At 43.4% G+C, this 20,602-nt stretch overlaps 1 protein-coding gene across 9 annotated transcripts in view; it reads left to right on the plus strand.

Moving 5' to 3' along the window:
- AKAP6 (A-kinase anchoring protein 6) overlaps window positions 1-20,602 on the plus strand; it is a 1,180,609-nt gene that overhangs the window by 408,749 nt on the left and 751,258 nt on the right. For all 9 annotated transcript variants that reach the window (XM_029598925.1, XM_029598924.1, XM_029598922.1 and 6 more), the window contains one exon: window positions 11,533-11,655. In XM_029598925.1, the coding sequence (XP_029454785.1) occupies window positions 11,533-11,655 (123 nt within the window). The remainder of the gene's footprint in view (window positions 1-11,532; window positions 11,656-20,602) is intronic.

Here is a 20,602-nt window from a genome sequence, read left to right on the forward strand (position 1 = left end):
TTTATCGTTATAAATCGTTAGAATCGTGAGCCGGCACACTAAAACCCCCTAAAACCCACCCCCGACCCTTTACATTAAATCCCCCACCCTCCCGAACCCCCCCCCCCAATAACTTAAATAACCTGCGGGTCCAGCGGCGGTCCGGAACGGCAGCGGTCCGGAACGGGCTCCTGCTCCTGAATCTTGTCGTCTTCAGCCGGCGCCATTTTCCAAAATGGCGCCGAAAAATGGCGGCGGCCATAGACGAAAAAGATTGGACGGCAGGAGGTCCTTCCGGACCCCCGCTGGACTTTTGGCAAGTCTCGTGGGGGTCAGGAGGCCCCCCACAAGCTGGCCAAAAGTTCCTGGAGGTCCAGCGGGGGTCAGGGAGCGATTTCCCGCCGCGAATCGTTTTCGTACGGAAAATGACGCCGGCCATACGCGTATGGCCGGCGCCATTTTCCGTACGGAAAATGGCGCCGGCAGGAGATCGACTGCAGGAGGTCGTTCAGCGAGGGTTCCGGCGCCTCGCTGAACGACCTCCTGCAGTCGATCTCCTGCCGGCGCCATTTTCCGTACGAAAACGATTCGCAGGTGGGAAATCGCTCCCTGACCCCCGCTGGACCTCCAGGAACTTTTGGCCAGCTTGTGGGGGGCCTCCTGACCCCCACGAGACTTGCCAAAAGTCCAGCGGGGGTCCGGAAGGACCTCCTGCCGTCCAATCTTTTTCGTCTATGGCCGCCGCCATTTTTCGGCGCCATTTTGGAAAATGGCGCCGGCTGAAGACGACAAGATTCAGGAGCAGGAGCCCGTTCCGGACCGCTGCCGTTCCGGACCGCCGCTGGACCCGCAGGTTATTTAAGTTATTTGGGGGGGGGGGTTCGGGAGGGTGGGGGATTTAATTTAAAGGGTCGGGGGTGGGTTTTAGGGGGTTTTAATGTGCCGGTTTTTCGATTTTTCGATTTTTCGATTTTTCGATTTTTAACGATTTTTAACGATTTTTCACGATATTTTACCCCCCCAAACGGCAACAATACGATTCCCTCCCCCTCCCAGCCGAAATCGATCGTTAAGACGATCGAGGACACGATTCACATCCCTATTAGTTACCTACCCACCTTACATTAAAATTCTGCATGACAGGGTAGTGTTCCGCACACACCCTAAATTTTTGCCGAAGGTAGTGTCGGAATTTCATATTAACCAATCTATTATCCTACCTACCTTTTTTCCCAGGCCCCATTCAAACCCAGGAGAACAGGCTCTGCATTCTTTGGACTGCAAACGTGCTCTAGCTCTCTATCTGGACCCCACGTCGGCCCACAGGAAATCCACTCAATTGTTTGTTTCTTTTGATACCATCAAATTGGGAAATCCTGTGGGAAAGCAGACCCTCTCCTCCTGGTTGGCGGAATGCATTTCTTTTTGCTACCAGCAAGCAGGCATTCTGCTACAAGACCATGTAAAAGCACACTCCGTAAGGGCTATGGCGACATCAGTAGCGCACCTCCGTTCGGTGCCGCTTGCTGATATTTGTAAAGCTGCTACCTGGAGTTCTCTCCATACCTTCGTGGCCCATTATTGCTTAGATAAGGCTGGCACTCAGGATTCCATCTTTGGCCAGTCCATTCTACGTAACTTGTTTTCAGTTTAACTTCCCAACATCCTTCCACCGACCCGTTCAGGGTTCAGGATGCCCTCCTAACCAAATTTCCACCCCTGTTGTTGTGCCTGTTGCATGTCTTTGAGTGCATTTGGTGCTTTGCTCGGGCATCCTCAGCTCGGTACTCGCCCATATGTGAGGACTACCATCCTGCTTGTCCTGTAAAAAAGCAGAGTTGCTTACCTGTAATAGGTGTTCTCACAGGACAGCAGGATATTAGTCCTCACGAAACCCACCCGCCACCCCGCGGAGTTGGGTTCATTTACCTTTTCTTATTTTATTTTTCACACGTACTTTTTACTATAAGACGAGACTGAAGGGGGACCCCTACTGGATGCAGGGTTGATGCATTGCTGGGCATGCCCAGTAGGTGCCAGTCAAAGTTCTAGAAACTTTGACAAAAGTGTTCCGTGATTGGGCTCCATCCTGATGATGTCACCCATATGTGAGGACTAACATCCTGCTGTCCTGGGAGAACACCTGTTACAGGTAAGAAACTCTGCTTTGTACATATACAAAAAAGGCCCATTACCAACAAAAATTTAATTGCCGGGGCCTGTTGACACTGGTTGTTTTTCCTTCTTTTTTGTTGGGGTGCCACCTGTAGCTAGGGATCACTTGTATGAGGACTGCCATCCTGCTTGTCCTTGGAGAAAGCAGAGTTGCTTACCTGTAACAAGTGTTTTCTGGAGACAGCAGGATGTCAGTCCTCACGAGGCTCACCCACCTCCCTGTGGAACTGGACTTCCACTTCGTGGGTTTTTTCTTATAATTCTATGTTATTAGACTGAAGGGACACCGTGTGGACACATGGTATAATGCATGTTTGGGGATGCTCAGAGAGGCTCAGTCAAAGTTCCTGCTAGCAGGAGAAGAGCAGTCAGTGGTGTACTGAGGGGAGGAAGGGGTGAGCAGGGGCGGCCAAGGCCCCCGGGCACAGAGCCATAGGGGGCGCTGATAGCCGACATGGAAGCCCATGTGGCCGCCAATGGATCTCATCTCACTAGTGGCTGAGCAGGGAACTACTGCTGTGCTAGGTGCTGGATGCACACAGCAGGAATATTGGCGGGGCCATGGTGGAACTCATCCCACCACGGCCCGAAGTAAAAGGTCACGTCCAAACCTGCAGGTACACCTCCTCCTTCCTGCCTGTGCAGCCCCAGAAGAAAAACATTGCTGGAGCCACGCGGGCAGGAAGGAGAAGGAGCATTGGCCACGTGCAGAAGATAACCAGTGTTTATGGGTCACCATGAATCCCACGTCGCAGCAGCCTGAGAAGAGGAGGAGGTCTGTAGCAGGGCTGCTGCGAATCCCACGTCGCAGCAGCCTGAGAAAATCAGGGCCGTTGCAGAGCCCATCTTGCAGCGACCTGCGAAGAGAAGGCCCAGAGGTGAGAGAGAGGCTGAGGGCCTGTAGAGTGTGTGTGTGTATGAGAGTGAGTTGAGAGATTTTGTGTGTGTGTGTGTCTTTGTATGCCAGTGAGTTGAGAGACTTTGTGAAGGCATGAGGACCTGAATGTTTGGAGAGACAACATGTGAGAGAGACAGCATGCGACAGTGAGAGCCTGGCTTGAGCAAGACAGTATGTGGGAGTAAGAGAGCCAGTATGTGTGAGAGTGAGACAGCGTGTGCAAGAGAGAGAGAGTGTATATGTATGTATGTATGTATGAGAGAGAGCATGTGAGAATGAGAGCTGTGGTGTGTGAGACAGCATGTGAGTGTGAGAGCCTGGGTGTGTGTGTATGTGTGAGAGAGCGTCTGAAAATAGAGCCGTGTGTGTGTGTGAGAGAGAGAAAGCATGTGAGAATGAGAACCTGACTGTGTGTTTGAAGAAAGAAGACAGATGGAGAGAGAGAAATATAAAAAAAAGACCCTGTAAAAAGAATTGGCAAAATAACAAGAAAGGAAAGGTGGGAAAAAAAAGCCTTTGATCAACCGATTAGAAAACTAAGATCAGACAGCAAAGTTAAAAATAATAATAATAATAATAATTTTTGGTGATTGGCATATGTTATCTTTGGGAATGTGCAAGAGTAGTACTTTATGCTGATCTCGCAATTTACAAGATCAGCATGGAGGAACTGGAAGCCCACAAATGTTTAATACCGCGGGGCTTGCACAGAAGAGACAGCAGAACGGGCTTCAGTGTCAGTACCAGCAATCAGTATCTCCCCAATAGCCATGTGGCAGCATGACAGCAATAGCAGAGGAATGAGAGAAGCGCCGATGTTATTAGCAAAAGAAAGAGAGGGGGTCTGCTTTCAGTGTGTGCATGTGTATGAATGGGAGTCTGCCAGGGAGTGTCTGTATATGAGAATTAATGGGTGTCTTCCTGGGGTCTGTCTGTGTGAGAATATGTGCCTGCCTCTGTGTGTGTGTATGTATATGTGAGAATGAAGAGAATGAATTGGTGCCTGCCTTGGGGTCTGTGTGTGAGAATGAATGTGTGCATGCCTGGGCGGTGGGGAGGGAGCAGTGCGAGAGTGAATGGGAGCCTGCCTGGAGGTCAGTGTGTGTGTGTGTGTGTGTGAGAGTGTGTGTGTGTGTATGAGCTTGCCTGGGGTCTGTGTGTAGGTGTGTGAGAATGACTGTGAGCTTGCCTGGGTGTGTGTATTTGTGTGTATGTGAGGGAGCCAGAGAGAGTGAGAGCGTGTGTGTGTATGAGAGAATCCTGGGGCGTAAGGAGCATGTGTGTGGGGGGTGGGGGGGGGGGGAAGAGAGGGTCTTAGAGCCTGAGACTGTGTCAATGTCTGTGTAAGAGAGAGATTATGGTGAGTATAAGTACATGTATGTGTGTGTTTGTGACAGTGTATGTGTATGTGTAAGAGAGAATGGACATATGAGTATGTGTGAGAGAGAGAGGATAAAGTTTGTGCACTCCCCTAACCTCCTAATCCTCGATAATCTCAGGGTAACTGGAAATCAAATGTTTCCAGGTATGGACAGCAGGGGCTTTTTAAAATCCTTATTAGTTTTAATTATTGGGTGTTATTTGTTATATGTGCTGTTTTAAAATATATTATTGGTGCATTAGAAATTTAAAAAAAATGTATATGATTTTAATTAATATAAATTATTATATTTATCAGTAGTTTTAAAATATTCTTTTATTAGTATGGTTTTACTATTATAATTGATGCTTTATGTTTCTTGATTTTATTTGTTTTATGAGGAATGGTGGTTCTGTTTTTCCATTGTTGCACACAGAATCTGGCTTCTTGGGGTTTCCATTTCAGTTTTTGTCTAATTTGTGATCCTTTATTCTGTATTTGGTGAGGGGTCTGTCTCTGCTCTGTGCGTGTAGTGTCTGTGCAGGGATCTATAGCAAGCAAGTTTGTTTTGTTTCCTCGGTAGGTGGTGTATTGGTAATCTAGGAACCAGTGTAATATTTACCTGTGCTTTTTCACAGGTAGGGTTATTGTTGTTTAAGTCCTTGGTGTTATTACTGTTATTTTACGATGGGATTGCAGTATAGATTTTGAGTGTCTTTTCTGCGGGGTTTTGTGTTAGTTCACAATGTGCCTGGCAATGGAAGGTGTTTGTGCTGCTGTTACTGTGACACTAGAATTTGAAAATATATTTTTGTATGATGAGCTGTAAGGGAAACATCCAAGCTCCATTGTTGAGTGAATTTCAGTGGATGCACAATGTGTTACAGAACTGGAGGTATGGATTTATATTGATATTGTTTTCTTTCCTGTATACATTCCAGACTTCACTCTCATAGCTATATAGAATTAGTTGAATGAAGCTATCAAATTAATTTTAATAGTAGTTTTACTAAAAGTGTGAAACTAGTCAGCTTTTTTTAATTAAACAGAATATACTTTGGATTTTCTTGTTAAAACTTTTTTTTAATAGCCAGTTTTAAAGCAGGGAGCCATGCTACGGAGGTGGGTGTGATGAGGAAATTAGGGAAGCTAACCAAGTTGGTAGTACGGTAATAATGGGAGACTTCAATTACCCCAATATTGACTGGGTAAATGTATCATCGGGACATGCTACAGAGATAAAGTTCCTAGATGGAATAAATGATAGCTTTATGGAGCAATTGGTTCAGGAACCGACGAGAGAGGGAGCAATTTTAGACCTAATTCTCAGTGGAGCACAGGATCTGGTGAGAGAGGTAACGGTGGTGGGGCCACTTGGCAATAGTGATCATAATATGATCAAATTTGAATTAATGACTGGAAGGGGGACAGTAAGCAAATCCACAGCTCTCGTGCTAAACTTTCAAAAGGGAAACTTTGATAAAATTAGAAAAATTGTTAGAAAAAAACTGAAAGGAGCAGCTGCAAAAGTAAAAAGTGTGCAAGAGGCGTGGTCATTGTTAAAAAATACCATCCTAGAAGCACAATCCAGATGTATTCCACACATTAAGAAATGTGGAAAGCAGGCAAAACGATTACTGGCATGGTTAAAAGGGGAGGTGAAAGAAGCTATTTTAGCCAAAAGATCTTCATTCAAAAATTGGAAGAAAGATCCAACAGAAGAAAATAGGATAATGCATAAGCGTTGGCAAGTTAAATGTAAGACATTGATAAGACAGGCTAAGAGAGAATTTGAAAAGAAGTTGGCTGTAGAGGCAAAATCTCACAGTAAAAACAAATATATCCGAAGCAGAAAGCCTGTGAGGGAGTCAGTTGGACCGTTAGATGATCGAGGAGTTAAGGGGCACTTAGAGAAGATAAGGCCATCGCAGAAAGATTAAATGATTTCTTTTCTTCAGTGTTTACTGAAGAGGATGTTGGGGAGGTACCCGTACTGGAAAAGGTTTTCATGGGTAATGATTCAGATGGACTGAAGCAATTCACGGTGAACCTAGAAGATGTGGTAGACCTGATTGATAAACTGAAGAGTAGTAAATGACCTGGACCAGATGGTATACACCCCAGAGTTCTGAAGGAACTAAAAAAATGAAATTTCAGACCTATTAGTAAAAATTTGTAACCTTTCATTAAAATCATCCATTGTACCTGAAGACTGGAGGATAGCTAATGTAACCCCCATATTTAACAAGGGCTCCAGGAGAGATCCGGAAAATTACAGACTGGTTGGCCTGACTTCTGTGCCAGGAAAAATAGTGGAAAGTGTTCTAAATATCAAAATCACAGAACATATAGAAAGTCATGGTTTAATGAAACGAAGTCAACATGGCTTTACCCAAGGCAAGTCTTGCCTCACAAATCTGCTTCACTTTTTTGAAGGAGTTAATAAACATGTGGATAAAGGTGAACCTGTAGATGTAGTGTACTTGGATTTTCAGAAGGCATTTGACAAAGTTCCTCATGAGAGGCTTCTAGGAAAAGTAAAAAGTCATGGGATAGGTGGTGATGTCCTTTCGTGGATTACAAACTGGCTAAAAGACAGGAAACAGAGAGTAGGATTAAATGGACAATTTTCTCAGTGGAAGGGAGTGGGCAGTGGAGTGCCTCAGGGATCTGTACTGGGACCCTTACTTTTCAATATATTTATAAATGATCTGGAAAGAAATACGACGAGTGAGGTAATCAAATTTGCAGATGATACAAAATTGTTCAGAGTAGTTAAATCACAAGAAGATTGTGATAAATTGCAGGAAGACCTTGTGAGGCTGAAAAATTGAGCATCTAAATGGCAGATGAAATTTAATGTGGACAAGTGCAAGGTGATGCATATAGGGAAAAATAACCCATGCTATAGTTACACAATGTTAGGTTCCATATTAGGTGCTACTACCCAAGAAAGAGATCTAGGCGTCATAGTGGATAACACATTGAAATCATCGGTTCAGTGTGCTGTGGCAGTCAAAAAAGCAAACAGAATGTTGGGAATTATTAGAAAGGGAATGGTGAATAAAACGGAAAATGTCATAATGCCTCTGTATCGCTCCTTGGTGAGACCGCACCTTGAATACTGTGTACAATTCTGGTCGCCGATTCTCAAAAAAGATGTAATTGCGATGGAGAAGGTGCAGAGAAGGGCTACCAAAATGATAAAGGGAATGGAACAGCTCCCCTATGAGGAAAGACTAAAGAGGTTAGGACTTTTCAGCTTGGAGAATAGATGGCTGAGGGGGGATATGATAGAGATGTTTAAAATCATGAGAGGTCTAGAACGGGTAGATGTGAATCGGCTATTTACTCTTTCGGATAATAGAAAGACTAGGGGGCACTCCATGAAGTTAGCATGTGGCACATTTAAAACTAATCAGAGAAAGTTCTTTTTCACTCAACGCACAATTAAACTCTGGAATTTGTTGCCAGAGGATGTGGTTAGTGCATTTAGTATAGCTGTGTTTAAAAAAGGATTGGATAAGTTCTTGGATGAGAAGTTAATTACCTGCTATTAATTAAGTTGACTTATATAATAACCACCGCTATTATTAGCAACGGTAACATGGAATAGACTTGGGTTTTGGGTACTTGCCAGGGTCTTATGGCCTGGATTGGCCACTGTTGGAAACAGGATGCTGGGCTTGATGGACCCTTGGTCTGACCCAGTATGGCATATTCTTATGTTCTTATGTCATTTTGGCTCACCCCCCTCAAATTCTTCTGACTAGAGATGCCACTGATTTTCTCTGGCCTTAAGCATTAGTACAAGAAAGATTTGGGGGAGGGGGTGCTAGAGAGGCATACAAATGCATTGGCCCCCGGTTGCTGGAGACCCTTGGTACGCCACTGAGAGCAGTGTTTCTTAATATGTTTACCTCCTTCTCTGCTGGCTTTAATCTGAAGTTTGAACTGGGCTGGTGGATTCCATGAGATGAAGGGGCTCTGCACAGTCAGATTTCAAAGCAAAACTGGCAAAGATAGAGACAGGTAAGAAGTGCTGCTGTTGTCCTGTGAGGGGTTGGGATGGGGGAGTAAGATGGGATGGGAGCGGGGAAAAGTGCTACCATAAGATTACAGCAAGAAGGGTGCCTTTCTGTGGCTGAACCCTCCAAAAATCAACCCTGGTACAGGTCCTGCCCAACTGATTATAAACTTCATTTAGAGCCCTGTTCCAGCACTGTGCACAGCTGTATCTAATATATGGGTGTTACAACTCAATATAACAGAAAACGCTGGGTGCATAAATGTGTTCTTTGTAATTGAATCTAGAATATGTAGTTCCTTTTCTAGCAATCTTGTTGGTCAGCATTAGGCTATCTAAGGGGACAATTTTCAAATCGTCTGCTATAGTGCAAAATTTGCAAGTACATTTTACTCACACAGCATGCTCCAGATTTTGATGGGACAGTAAGGGGGTCGATTTTTGAAAACACGCACAGGAGTCCATGTGCGCGCGGTTCCCGGCACACGCACATGGACGCAGCTATTTTATAACGTTCACGTGTCGGCACGCGCATGTTATAAAATATGATTCTCGCGCGCGCATGTTTGGGCGGGTGGCCTCTCCCACACGCAAAAGTGGGGATTTAAAAAAAATACCCATGGCGACATGAGTAGGATTTCCCAGTTTCCTCCCAGTCCTCATCAATTAAGGAGAGGACTGGGAGGGAAATTCCCTGTCCCCCTAACTATCCTTCCTACCTTTTCCTCTCTCTTCCTAGACCCCTAACCCCTACCTAGCTAGCCGAAATGTTTTTGTTTTATTACTTGCTGCTCCTTCAGAGCAGAAGTAACTTCAGCACGCTGGCCAGTTGCCGGTGTGTGCTTCCCCGGGAGAAGGCCTAATGAGCAATGCCCCAGTCAGCTCCCGCCAGACCCCACCACCGGCCTGCCCCTTTCCGATGGCCCGGCACTTCTGCGCATACCGGGAGATATGTGAGTGGCCGGGCCGCTTCTAAAATGTGCTCAGCATGCGCATGGCATGGCCACGTGCATATCCCCCGGATTTTACGTGCCTGGGCATTTTAAAATTCGGGCTTATGTGCATACTTTCCCTTTGAAAGGTAAAAGTATCAATGGACGTTTGCACCTGCTTTTTCTGCAGGTAGAATTTTTATTGAAAACAAACTCATAGATTAGAATATAAAAAATTTCCATGTGTTATTTTCTGATGCCATCCAAAACATGCTTTTGCTAATGCCTACCCTGGATGTGGCTACAAGTACATGCATTGTAGAACACTGTGGGGCAGATTTTCAAAGGGTTACGCGCGTAAGATACGTGTGTAACCCCCGAAAAGCTGCCCCTTCCACCCCCTGCGTGCGCTGAGCCTATCTTGCATAGGCTCGGCGGCGCGTGCAAGCTCCGGGATGCGCGTAAGTCCTGGTGCTTTCCTGGGGCTTTCCTGGGGGGGGGGGGGCATGTCGCGGCTGGCGCATCATCGGGGGCGTTCCAGGGGAGGGGCCATGGGCGTGGTTCTGGCCCAGGGGCGTTCCGGGGGCATGGTCATGGCCTCCGGACCAGCCCCGGACCCGGAACATGGCGCGCCAGCAGCTGGCCGGCGCGCGCAAGTTACGCCTGCCTTGGGCAGGTGTAACTTGTAAAATAAAGGTAGGGGGGGAATGAGTTAGGGCTGGGGGTGGGTTAGATAGAGGAAGGGAGGGGAAGGTGGGGGGGGCTGGAAGGAAAGTTCCCTCCGAGGCCGCTCCGATTTCGGAGCGGCCTCGGAGGGAACGGAGGATGGCTGCACGACTCGGCATGCACAGGCTGCCAATTTTGCACATCCTTGCGCGCGCCGACCCTGTATTTTATAACATGCACGTGGCAGCGCGCGCATATTATAAAATTGGGAGTAGATTTGTTCGCGCCGGGTTGCGCGAACAAATCTACTCCCGCGCACACCTTTTAAAATCTACTCCTGTGCATTCTTAGAATCCAATTGACGGGCAATTTTCAGACAGTCAATTTACCAAGATAAATCTTTACCCTCATAAATTGGCTTTGAAAATTGCCATCTTATTGACAAAGGGAATCGCATTATACTGGAATATAAATGACTGCCCCCACCCTCCCAAACACACAGACACACCAAAGTCCCCCACATATCAAAGAATAACAATAATGCCTTCTTTGCAGGTGCATTTGCTGCAGTTAATGCCCCATTTCAGTGTTTCCTAACCCTATCTTAGAGGCACACCTATCAGGATATCCATAATGAATATACAAAGATAATTTGCATACCTTGGAGACCCAGAGAGGGCAAATCTATTTCATGTGCATTCATTTTGGCAATCCTGAAAACCCGACTGGATTGGTGAGCCTCCAAGAAAGGCATGGGAAACACTGCTCCATTTAATAGCATATGGCAGGAGATGGCCAACTCTGGTTCTCAAGGGCCACAAACAGGCCTGGTTTTCAAAATGTCCATAACAAATATTCATGATCTCATGCATGCAATGGTGGCAGTGCATACACATCTCCCTCATGTGTAATTATTGTGAATATCGTGAAAGACAGGCCTGGTTGTGGGTCTTCAGATTCGGAGTTGGCCACCCCTGGTATAACACAAATAACTAACAGGGAATAAATACATGCAATGATTTACTGTGTTTAATCATCCTTATAAAAATAATCCTTTATTCATGGGTGATCTTGTAATCTCTTACTTCTGAAAACACTATACCACTGGATGATGATTCTAGCATTTGTAATTTTGGGAGATGAATTCTTGGGGACTCCTGCAGATTCTAAGATGAGCCTCAAGAGCAGGGATTCTCAACCGAAACCGTAGGACATACCCTGCCAGTCACGTTTTCAAGATATCCACAATGGATATGTATGAAATAGATTGCATACAGTTGAGGCATTATATGCAAATTTATCTCATGCATATTCATTATGGTTATCCCAAATACCTGACTGACTATGTGTGTCCTGAGGAGTGGATTGAGAACCACCACTCAAGAATATTATGATAATGACATGAAGGGGCTCCTAAAAAAAGTGATTTTTGTTTTGCAAATCTCACCTAACATCCTGCATTTCTGTTTCTGTTTTCCTCTTTTACTCTGGTAAGGGGTTTGTGAGAAAGCTGGATGAATTTATTCACTGGTTAAAGGAAGCCATGGAGACCTCTGAGAACTGGACCCCTCCCAAAGCAGAGACAGACAGCCTTAAACTCTACCTAGAAACACACTTGGTAAGTCAAGACTATATGGTGATTGTTATCTGTAATTGAAGTGTTTTATATTTTTATTATTTTTCATACCTTTGTCAAATCATGCTTCTGTTTATGCAATTTGCAAATGTAATTGTTAGAATCTCAGTGGATTGTGCCATGGTAGGTTATCTGCTTAGGCAGTAGCTCTTCTTGTAGCTGATGAAGTTTGTGCAGACCTTCTATGTCAAACTTGAACCAGGCAGATTTGAGTTTCACAAAATCTTTGGATATGAACAAGATCTGTGGGAGAAATGTATCTGATTTTTTTTTCTCCTTAGATCCACAACATTCTAAAGTAATCCAAGGAAACCTGTGGTGGAGTTCCTTGGCTTTGCTTCAGATTTTCAACAGATTCTCTGTGGACTCTGCCACAGTGCTTTAAAACAGATTCATTGAACCCGGGCTTTTTTTGTGGTTTCATTAAATTAGATGGCAAACCTCTTTTAAAGAGATCCATACCTTTTCTTCAGCTGACATCATAAAGGCATTTTGTTTTACCAAGGGACACCTCTTATTGCAAAATGACAGGTACGGTCTTTGAAAACTATCAGACCTAAAAATATGTTTATTAGTGGAAACACCAGAGACTTATAGCCATATCAGATAGGAATATCCTGATGTCTGTTTCTGATGTCTTATCCTGAAGTGCCCCTTTCCATGTTGTGACTGGAACTTTTTAGTGCTTAAATAAGAAATATACTATTAGCCTGAGAGCTCTGCAAGGCTATATGCAGTTAGATCCGTAATCTTGAGCCCCCTCCTGACCCCCCCAAGGCTTGCCAATAATCCCTGGGGCTCCAGCAGGGGTCCAGGAGCGATTTCGTTGTCGGCTGCCAGTAACCAAAATGGCGCCGATAGCCTTTACCCATACTATGTCACAGAGGCTTTCGGCGCCATTGGTCAGCTCCTGTCACATGATAGGAGCACAAGATGGCGCCGATGGCCATGTGACAGGGGCTGACCAATGGCGCCGAAAGCCCCTGTGACATGGTAGTTCAGGCTATTCGGTACCATTTTGAGGCGCACGGCTTGCAGTAGCAAGCCGTGCGCCTCAAGAAAACCCGAATTGTACCACGAAGTATCCGAACCGAAAAACGACCCGGTAGAAAAAAACGAAGCACATCTCTATGGTCACTATGTCGGAGGCCTCTGACCCTGCCCCCGGACCACCCCTTTAGAAAGTCCCGGGACAATCACACGTCCCGGGGCTTTACGTGCATCACTGGGCCTTTTTAAAATATGCCCGGCGTGCGTAACCCGATTTACGTGGGTAGAGCTTTGAAAATCCGGCCCACTATTGGTATCTATTCCCCCCCTTTCCCTTACCCCACTTTTTTCCCTTACAAATAACACCCTGCAAGTCAGACTTTTGTTAATATTATTACTCATATATATTTGATATGTATACTTCTAGTTTTTCTGTTAATTTAGCACTTTACTTATTCCTCTGATGTTCATTGTAAAGCCTTTGGCTGAATTACTGTTTGCTGTAAACCGAGGTGATGTGTATTACGTTCCACGGTATATAAAAAACTATAAATAAATAAACAAATAAATAAATAAATCTACTATGTACACAGGCTTTCATGCTCTTGCATTCACAGCCCTTGAAAAACCACTGATGACAAGAAGAGGACAGTTTAAAAAAAGAAATTTAACTAAGTGACCAAGGAGATCCCCTAGGGTTAAAATTGCACCCTTCCCAGCAGCTAAATCTAGCTTTTTAATGTCACTTAGTGAGTAGATTTAACTTTGGCAAAAATGGGCCAGAAAATATACATATAGATTTGATTTTTAAATATACATGATCATTTTCAAACACAAAGCTGACTCACAGAAATAGCAAGTGCAAGTCCACAGGTACTTTTGGACCCATATATAGTTTCCCTTTGAAAATTAGCTACAAGCTACATGGGTACAAACGTACCTGTAGATCTTGCTTATGCACAGATTACTCAAAATCTCCACATCCACATGTCTAAGGGGGTCATTTATCAAAATGAGCTAAGGCATTTTCACATGTGATAGGCCCTTACTGCATGTGAAAACATGTTTAATGCATGTGATAGCACCATATCGTTTGGTGTGATGCAAATTTGAAAAAGAGGAGGAGTTAGGGGCAGGCTGGGTCTGCCAAGTGCTATTGCACAGATGTAATGCTGATTTTAACTACACCTCTTTCAGTTGTGTTAAGGTTTTATTGCATTTTGAGATGTCTCCTACAAGGCCTGTTTTGAAGCTCCTGGAGCACCAGCCTAGCCATGGAGAGAGAGAGAGAGAGAGAGAGAGAGAGAGAGAGAGAGAGAGAGGAGAGAGAGAGAGAGAGAGAGAGAGAGAGAGAGAGAGAGAGAGAGAGAGAGAGAGAGAGAGAGAGAGAGAGAGAGAGAGAGAGAGAGAGAGAGAGAGACACTAGCCTGCTCCTTAGATATGTATTTGTATCCCTATAATAGGCACACCTTGTAACTGGAGGTGAGGTTTAGGTATTAGTGTAGGAGGTTAGGGGCCACTTTGACATTCAACGTGAGATGTACGAACAGAACAGTGGTCTCTCGTGAAGATTTGATGGCCTTCCGAGTGAGGAAACTCACCCAAAGATGAGATTTGGGCAATGCTCTCTCCACCTAGCTTGATGTTACCCACGTAGAGAGTCCATCAAGCTAGGCTCTCTCTCTCTCTCTCTCTCTCTCCCCCTCCCCGGGACCATTTAAAATGGTCCCCCAGTGGTTGAATGCAGGACATACAACAGGTCTGGCACTTATCGCAAAGTCTGAAAATGTTATCGCAATTTGCGCTAACTTAGCTCTTCGCATAGGTAATTAGTGCAAATTGTGATAAACTGTATATTAGCATAAAACACGCCCCTTTTGCTATCGCATGCAATACTTATCGCATTTTGATAAATGCAGGCCTAAAAGAGCAATCTTTATTAAAATAAAAAATAATACATACTAGTCAAGGCTGTACGTTATCCCCTTTATTGTATATTCTCTCTATTGATCCCTTATTAAGGAAGATAGAGCAAAGTACTGTTATTCAAGGCTAAGAGGTAGGAGATGTTTTAAAATTGCTGCCTTTGCAGATGATATGTTTGTTTTTTTAACTGCTCCTCAAGTTTCCTTATTTTCTGTTATGCAGTTGCAACAAAAGTGTGGAAATTTTTCTGGACTGAAAATAAATCTTTATAAATCAGAGGCCTTGGAGTAATTATTGAAGTAAACAGTTTCCCCTTAAATAGGTTGATAAAGAAATGAGATATCTGGATATCTCAGTGCCTGTTGATGTGGACAAGGTCTATGAAAATAATATTAAACCTTTCTTAAAATGCATGAAATGTAAATTAGCAGATTGGAATTCCTTACCCCTATCCTTGTTGAGTAAAATTATTTTATTAAAGATGATAGTGGCTGTATGTATTGCAGATGCTGCCAGTTTGGTTATGGAAAAAAGAGAAGGGAAACCCATCATTATATGTGACAACATTTGTGAGGTAAACAAAGAGCAAGAGCTACTTTGCAAGTTTTGATGAGACCTCTATCGCAGGAAAGCTTGCAGTATTCAAATTTGCAGGATTATAATCTGGCATGCATGTTGAGACATGTTAAAGATTGGTTATATGAAACCTTGACTACTCATCTTTTCAATTTATGCAGGCCTGGGCTTTCCCTATTATATTGAATAAGATTCTAGAAATCAGAGCAGAAGAGTTGCCTGCTTATATCAAAAAGAATTTATTGGTATTCTCCTGTAGGAAGGCTTGGCAGCTGTTGTACAGAAAACTTTATAAGTTGTATACACTATCTTCATATTTATCCCTGTATGGTAACCCACAATTTATTCCAGGTATGAATAATCCTTTATTTAAAAGATGGAAAGAGTGGGACTCTATCAGATGCACCATTTTTTTTATAGAAGGGTCTTCTGGTGCTATTAGGATTTGAAATCCAAGCATTCACTGTCTTCCTGACTTTTATGCATATTTGCAAACAAGACATTATATTCACAGTTTAATATTGTTAGCCTCGGACCTTAATGCTAGGCATGAATTTGAGGAAATTTTGTTTAACATCTCTGCAAAAGAAGAATCTTGTGCTGCATTAAATAAGGCAATGCAAAATATTAAGGTTGATAACACCTTTGAATCTTTATTAAATGGATGATGATCCATACAGACATACAGATTATAAACTGGGAGTTACAAATCTGTTTCTCTAATATCAAATATCTTACGAAAAATGTTGTTTTACGTGAAACACAATATAGGTTTTTACTCTGTATGTATATGCCTCAAACTTGGGCTTATAAAGCACATTTAGTTCCATCTCATCATAGTATTAATTGTGTTGTAAATAGTGGTTCCTTATATCCATAATTTTTAGAGCTGTCCTCAAATTGTTATATTTTGGTCTGAATTATTGATGTACTTGTAAAAGCTTTTAGTTTATTAATTCCCAGTGTTACCATATATTTGTTTGTTTGGAATCTTTGAAGCCTTATTTACTGGATTTAAAAAAGGAATACATTGTTTTTGCAGAAACCCTTTTTATTGGCTAAAAAGACAATTCTGGCTTGTAGCTCTGTGTCTGACCATCCTTCAATTACTCAATGAAAATTTAGGCTTCATAAATTTTAGATTTTTAAATTTTTTATTGCAAGCACTTCGACAAGAAAATATGACTTCATTTTGGACATTTGGCATAAAGATTTATTTATTTAAAAGTTTTTCTATACCGTTATTAAGTTATTTACCATCATAATGGTTTATAAAAAGGCACATATAGTAATACATAGCTTAAACTTTACAAAAGGTGCCATTAAAAATCGGTAACAAATAATTCATTATAGACTATTTGATTTCTGACTTAAATTGTCCTTTTATACATGTCTCTTGGGTGAGTACATGCGGTTCATTCTCAGTATTTAATTGTTATTTACGTATTCATTATGATAAAGATAATTTCCAGGTAGTCACTTGGAGATTATTAAGCCAGGCCAAAAAAGAATTTGAAAATAAATAAAATATACATTTTTTCAAGTATATTTGAAGCAAGAAGCCTGTGAGTGAGTTGGTTGGACCACTTGATGATCAAGGGGTTAAAGGAGTGATCAGGTAAGACAAGGCCATAGCAGAAAAACTAAATTAATTCTTTGTTTCGGTCTTTATTCATGAGGATATTGGGGATATACACATACTGAAAACACTCTTTGAGGATATGATTTAGAGGAGCTGAATCAAATCATGGTGAATCAGGAAAATGTAATTGAGCACATTGACAAGTTACCTGGACTGGATAGTATACACCCCCAGAAATAACTCAAAAATAAAATTGCAAATGTATTACTGGTAATCTCTAACCTCATTCAACTCAGCTACAGTATCTGACAATTGGAGGGTGAATAGCATAGCACCTATTTTTAAATAAGGCTCCAGGGGTGATCCAGGAATGTATAGACCAGTGAGCCTGACATTAGTGCTGGGTCAAAATGTTAGAAGCTATTCTGAAACAATGTTAAAAGCTATATTCTGGATAGACAAAGACTAAATGGGGCAGAGCCAACATGGATTTAGGAAAGAGAACTCTTGCCTTACAAATCTGTTAGATTTTTTTGAAGGGGTTAATAAACATGTGGACAAGAATTAACTGGTTGTTATAGTATATGTGGATTTTCAGAAGGCATTTAACGAAGTCCCTCATGAGGGATTCATCAAGAAATTAAGTCATGGGATAGGAGGTATATACTTTATTTATAAGTTTTATTTATAAGTTTTTATATACCGCTGCTCATGAAAATCATATCGCGTCGGTTTACATATAACTAAAGTTGGAAGTACAAATAACAGGGAGATTTTAACCAGGAAAAAACAACTGTAGAGTGAGTCAAACAAGGGGCAAAGGAAGAGAATGAATAGCAGCAAAATAAAGTAATAGCAAAACCAATAACTGTATTAAATTATGTTGTGAGGTGTAAAGAGTTTGGTGGCGTACATTCAGTTCTTCAAGGAAACGCTTGGCTGAATAGCCATGTCTTAAGCTTTTTCTTGAATGTCTTATATACTTGTTGTGAATTGTTAACTGGCTAAAGACTAGGAAACAAAGTAAGACTGAATAGTCATTTCTCTCACTCCATACTTTCCACCTGGCTGCACCATGTGCTTGGAATAGACTTCCTGAGCTGGTACATTCTCTCTCACCTTGTTTAAATCCCATCTAAAAACCCACCTTTTTTAGGCTGCTTTAAAATCTTAAGCCTGATGGTCCACCTTCAGCCTCATTAACTAATTTTAACCATTGTCTCTTGACCTGTATGTTTGCCTTAATCAGATTGTAATCTCTATTGATCGGGAAATGTCTCTTCTGTAATGTTTGTACAGTGCTGGATACGTAATGCTATTGAATGTTAAGTAGTAGTAGTAGAGGAAGGTAAATAGTGAAGTTATCTTGATTACTTAAGTTATCTTGATTACTCTTACTATCTTGATTAAGTTATCTTGATTACTCCCTTGTTATATGTAACTTATCTATGTTTTGATGTAAACCGGTGTGATATGACTTTGTCCTGAACATTGGTATAGTAAAAAGAAGTAAATAAATAAATAAATAAATAAGTGCTTGAGGGATCTGTATTGAGACTGGTGCTTTTTAATATATTTAAAAATGATCTGGAAAAAGCAGTGTTGAGTGAGGAGATCAAATTCCCAGGTGACACAAAACTACTCAAAACTGTTAGATCATGAGCTAATTGTGAGAAATTGCGAGAGGGCTCTTGTGAGACTGGGGAATTGGGCATCTAAATACAGATGGAATTTAATGTGGACAAGTGCAAAGTGAAACATATAGGGGCAGATTTCTAGAGGAGCGTGCGCAAAGTACATTTTTGCGTGCTACCCGGCGCGCACAAATGTACACCCGATTTTATAACATGCGTGCACTACCGCGCGCATGTTATAAAATCCAGAGTCAGCGCGCGCAAGGGGGCGCACACTTTTGCACCTTGCGCTCGCCGAGCACGAGGGGAGCCCTGATGGCTTTCCCCGTTCCCTCCAAGGCCGCTCTGAAATCGGAGCGGCCTTGGAGAGAACTTTTTTCGGTCCCCCCCCACTTTTTTTTTGGTCCTCCCCACCTTCCCCTCCATTCCCCTATCTAACCCACCCCCCAGCCCTAACTAAATCCCCCCTACCTTTGTTTCCGAAGTGAAGCCTGTTCCAAAGCGCCATCCCCCGGCACAAGCCACTATGTCGGAGGACTCGTCCCCGCCCCCGGACTGCCACCACGCCCACGGCCCTGCCCCCGGACCGCCCCTTACTCGAATCCCCGAGACATATGCGCGGCCCGGGGCTTGCGCGCACTGCCGAGACTATGCAAAATAGGCTCGGCACGTGCAGGGGTAGGTTTTCGGGGGTTACGCGTGTATATTACGCGTGTAACCCTTTGAAAATCTACCCCATAAGGAAGAACAATCCAATCTATAGGCACATACTTCTGGTTTTCATATTAGTCATCCCTGCCCCAGGAAAAGGATGTTGGAATCATTGTGTAAGGTATATTGAAATCCTTGACACAGTTTGCAGAGCTGGTCAAAAATAAAATTGAATATTAGGTATTATTAGAAAAGGAATGGAAAATAAAACAGAGGATATCATAATGCCACTGTATTGATCCATGGTATGATCACACCTTGAGTAACATGTGCACATATGGTTGCCCCATGTCAAAAAAATTATAGCAAAACTAGTAAAGATATAGAAAAGGGTTAGGGATGTGAATCGTTTTTTGACGATTTAAAATATCGTCCGATATATTTTAAATCGTCAAAAATCGTTAGAGGCGATATACAATAGGAATTGCCCCGATTTATCGTCAAAAATCGTAAATCGGGGGAAGGGGGAGGGGAAGGGGGAGGGCGGGAAAACCGGCACACTAAAACAACCCTAAAACCCACCCCAACCCTTTAAAATAAATCCCCCACCCTCCCGAACCCCCCCAAAATGTCTTAAATTACCTGGGGTCCAGTGGGGGGGTCCCGGTGTGATCTTCCACTCTCGGGCCACGGGTGCGTTAATAGAAATGGCGCCGGCGCCATTTTGGTTCCTGTCCCCCGACGTCACGAGCGCAGGAGATCGCTCCCGGACCCCCGCTGGACCCCCAGGGACTTTTGGTCAGCTTGGGGGGGCCTCCTGACCCCCACAAGACTTGCCAAAAGTCCAGCGGGGGTCCGGAAGCGACCTCCTGCACTCGAATCGTATTGCCGTATTGCAAAATGGCACCGGCCATACGGCCATACGGCCGGTGCCATTTTGCAATACGGCAATATGGCCATACGGCCGGCGCCATTTTGCAATACAAAAATGCATTTGCATTTTGCAATACAAAATGGCACCGGCCGTATGGCCATATTGCCGTATTGCAAAATGGTGCCAGCCGTATGGCCGTATGGCCGGCGCCATTTTGCAATACGGCAATATGATTCGAGTGCAGGAGGTCGCTCCCGGACCCCCGCTGGACTTTTTGCAAGTCTTGTGGGGGTCAGGAGGCCCCCCCAAGCTGGCCAAAAGTCCCTGGGGGTCTAGTGGGGGTCAGGGAGCGATCTCCTGCGCTCGTGACGTTGGGGGACAGGAACCAAAATGGCGCCGGCGCTACCTTTGCCCTGTCATATGACAGGGCAAAGGTAGTGCCGGCGCCATTTCTATTAACGCACCCATGGCCCGAGAGTGGAAGATCACACCGGGACCCCCCAATTTACGATTTACACGATTTAAAAAAAAAAAAAACAAAACCGCGACGATCCGATTCCCTCCCCCCCAGCCAAAATCGATCATTAAGACGATCGATCACACGATTCACATCTCTAAAAAGGGTATCCAAAATGATAAAAAAGATGGAACAGCTCCCCCTTGAGTAAAGGGAAAATAGATTAAGGATCTTCAATC

The sequence above is a fragment of the Rhinatrema bivittatum genome, chromosome 4 (genome assembly GCF_901001135.1).
Source record: "Rhinatrema bivittatum chromosome 4, aRhiBiv1.1, whole genome shotgun sequence".
Classification (NCBI taxonomy): Eukaryota; Metazoa; Chordata; class Amphibia; order Gymnophiona; family Rhinatrematidae; genus Rhinatrema; species Rhinatrema bivittatum.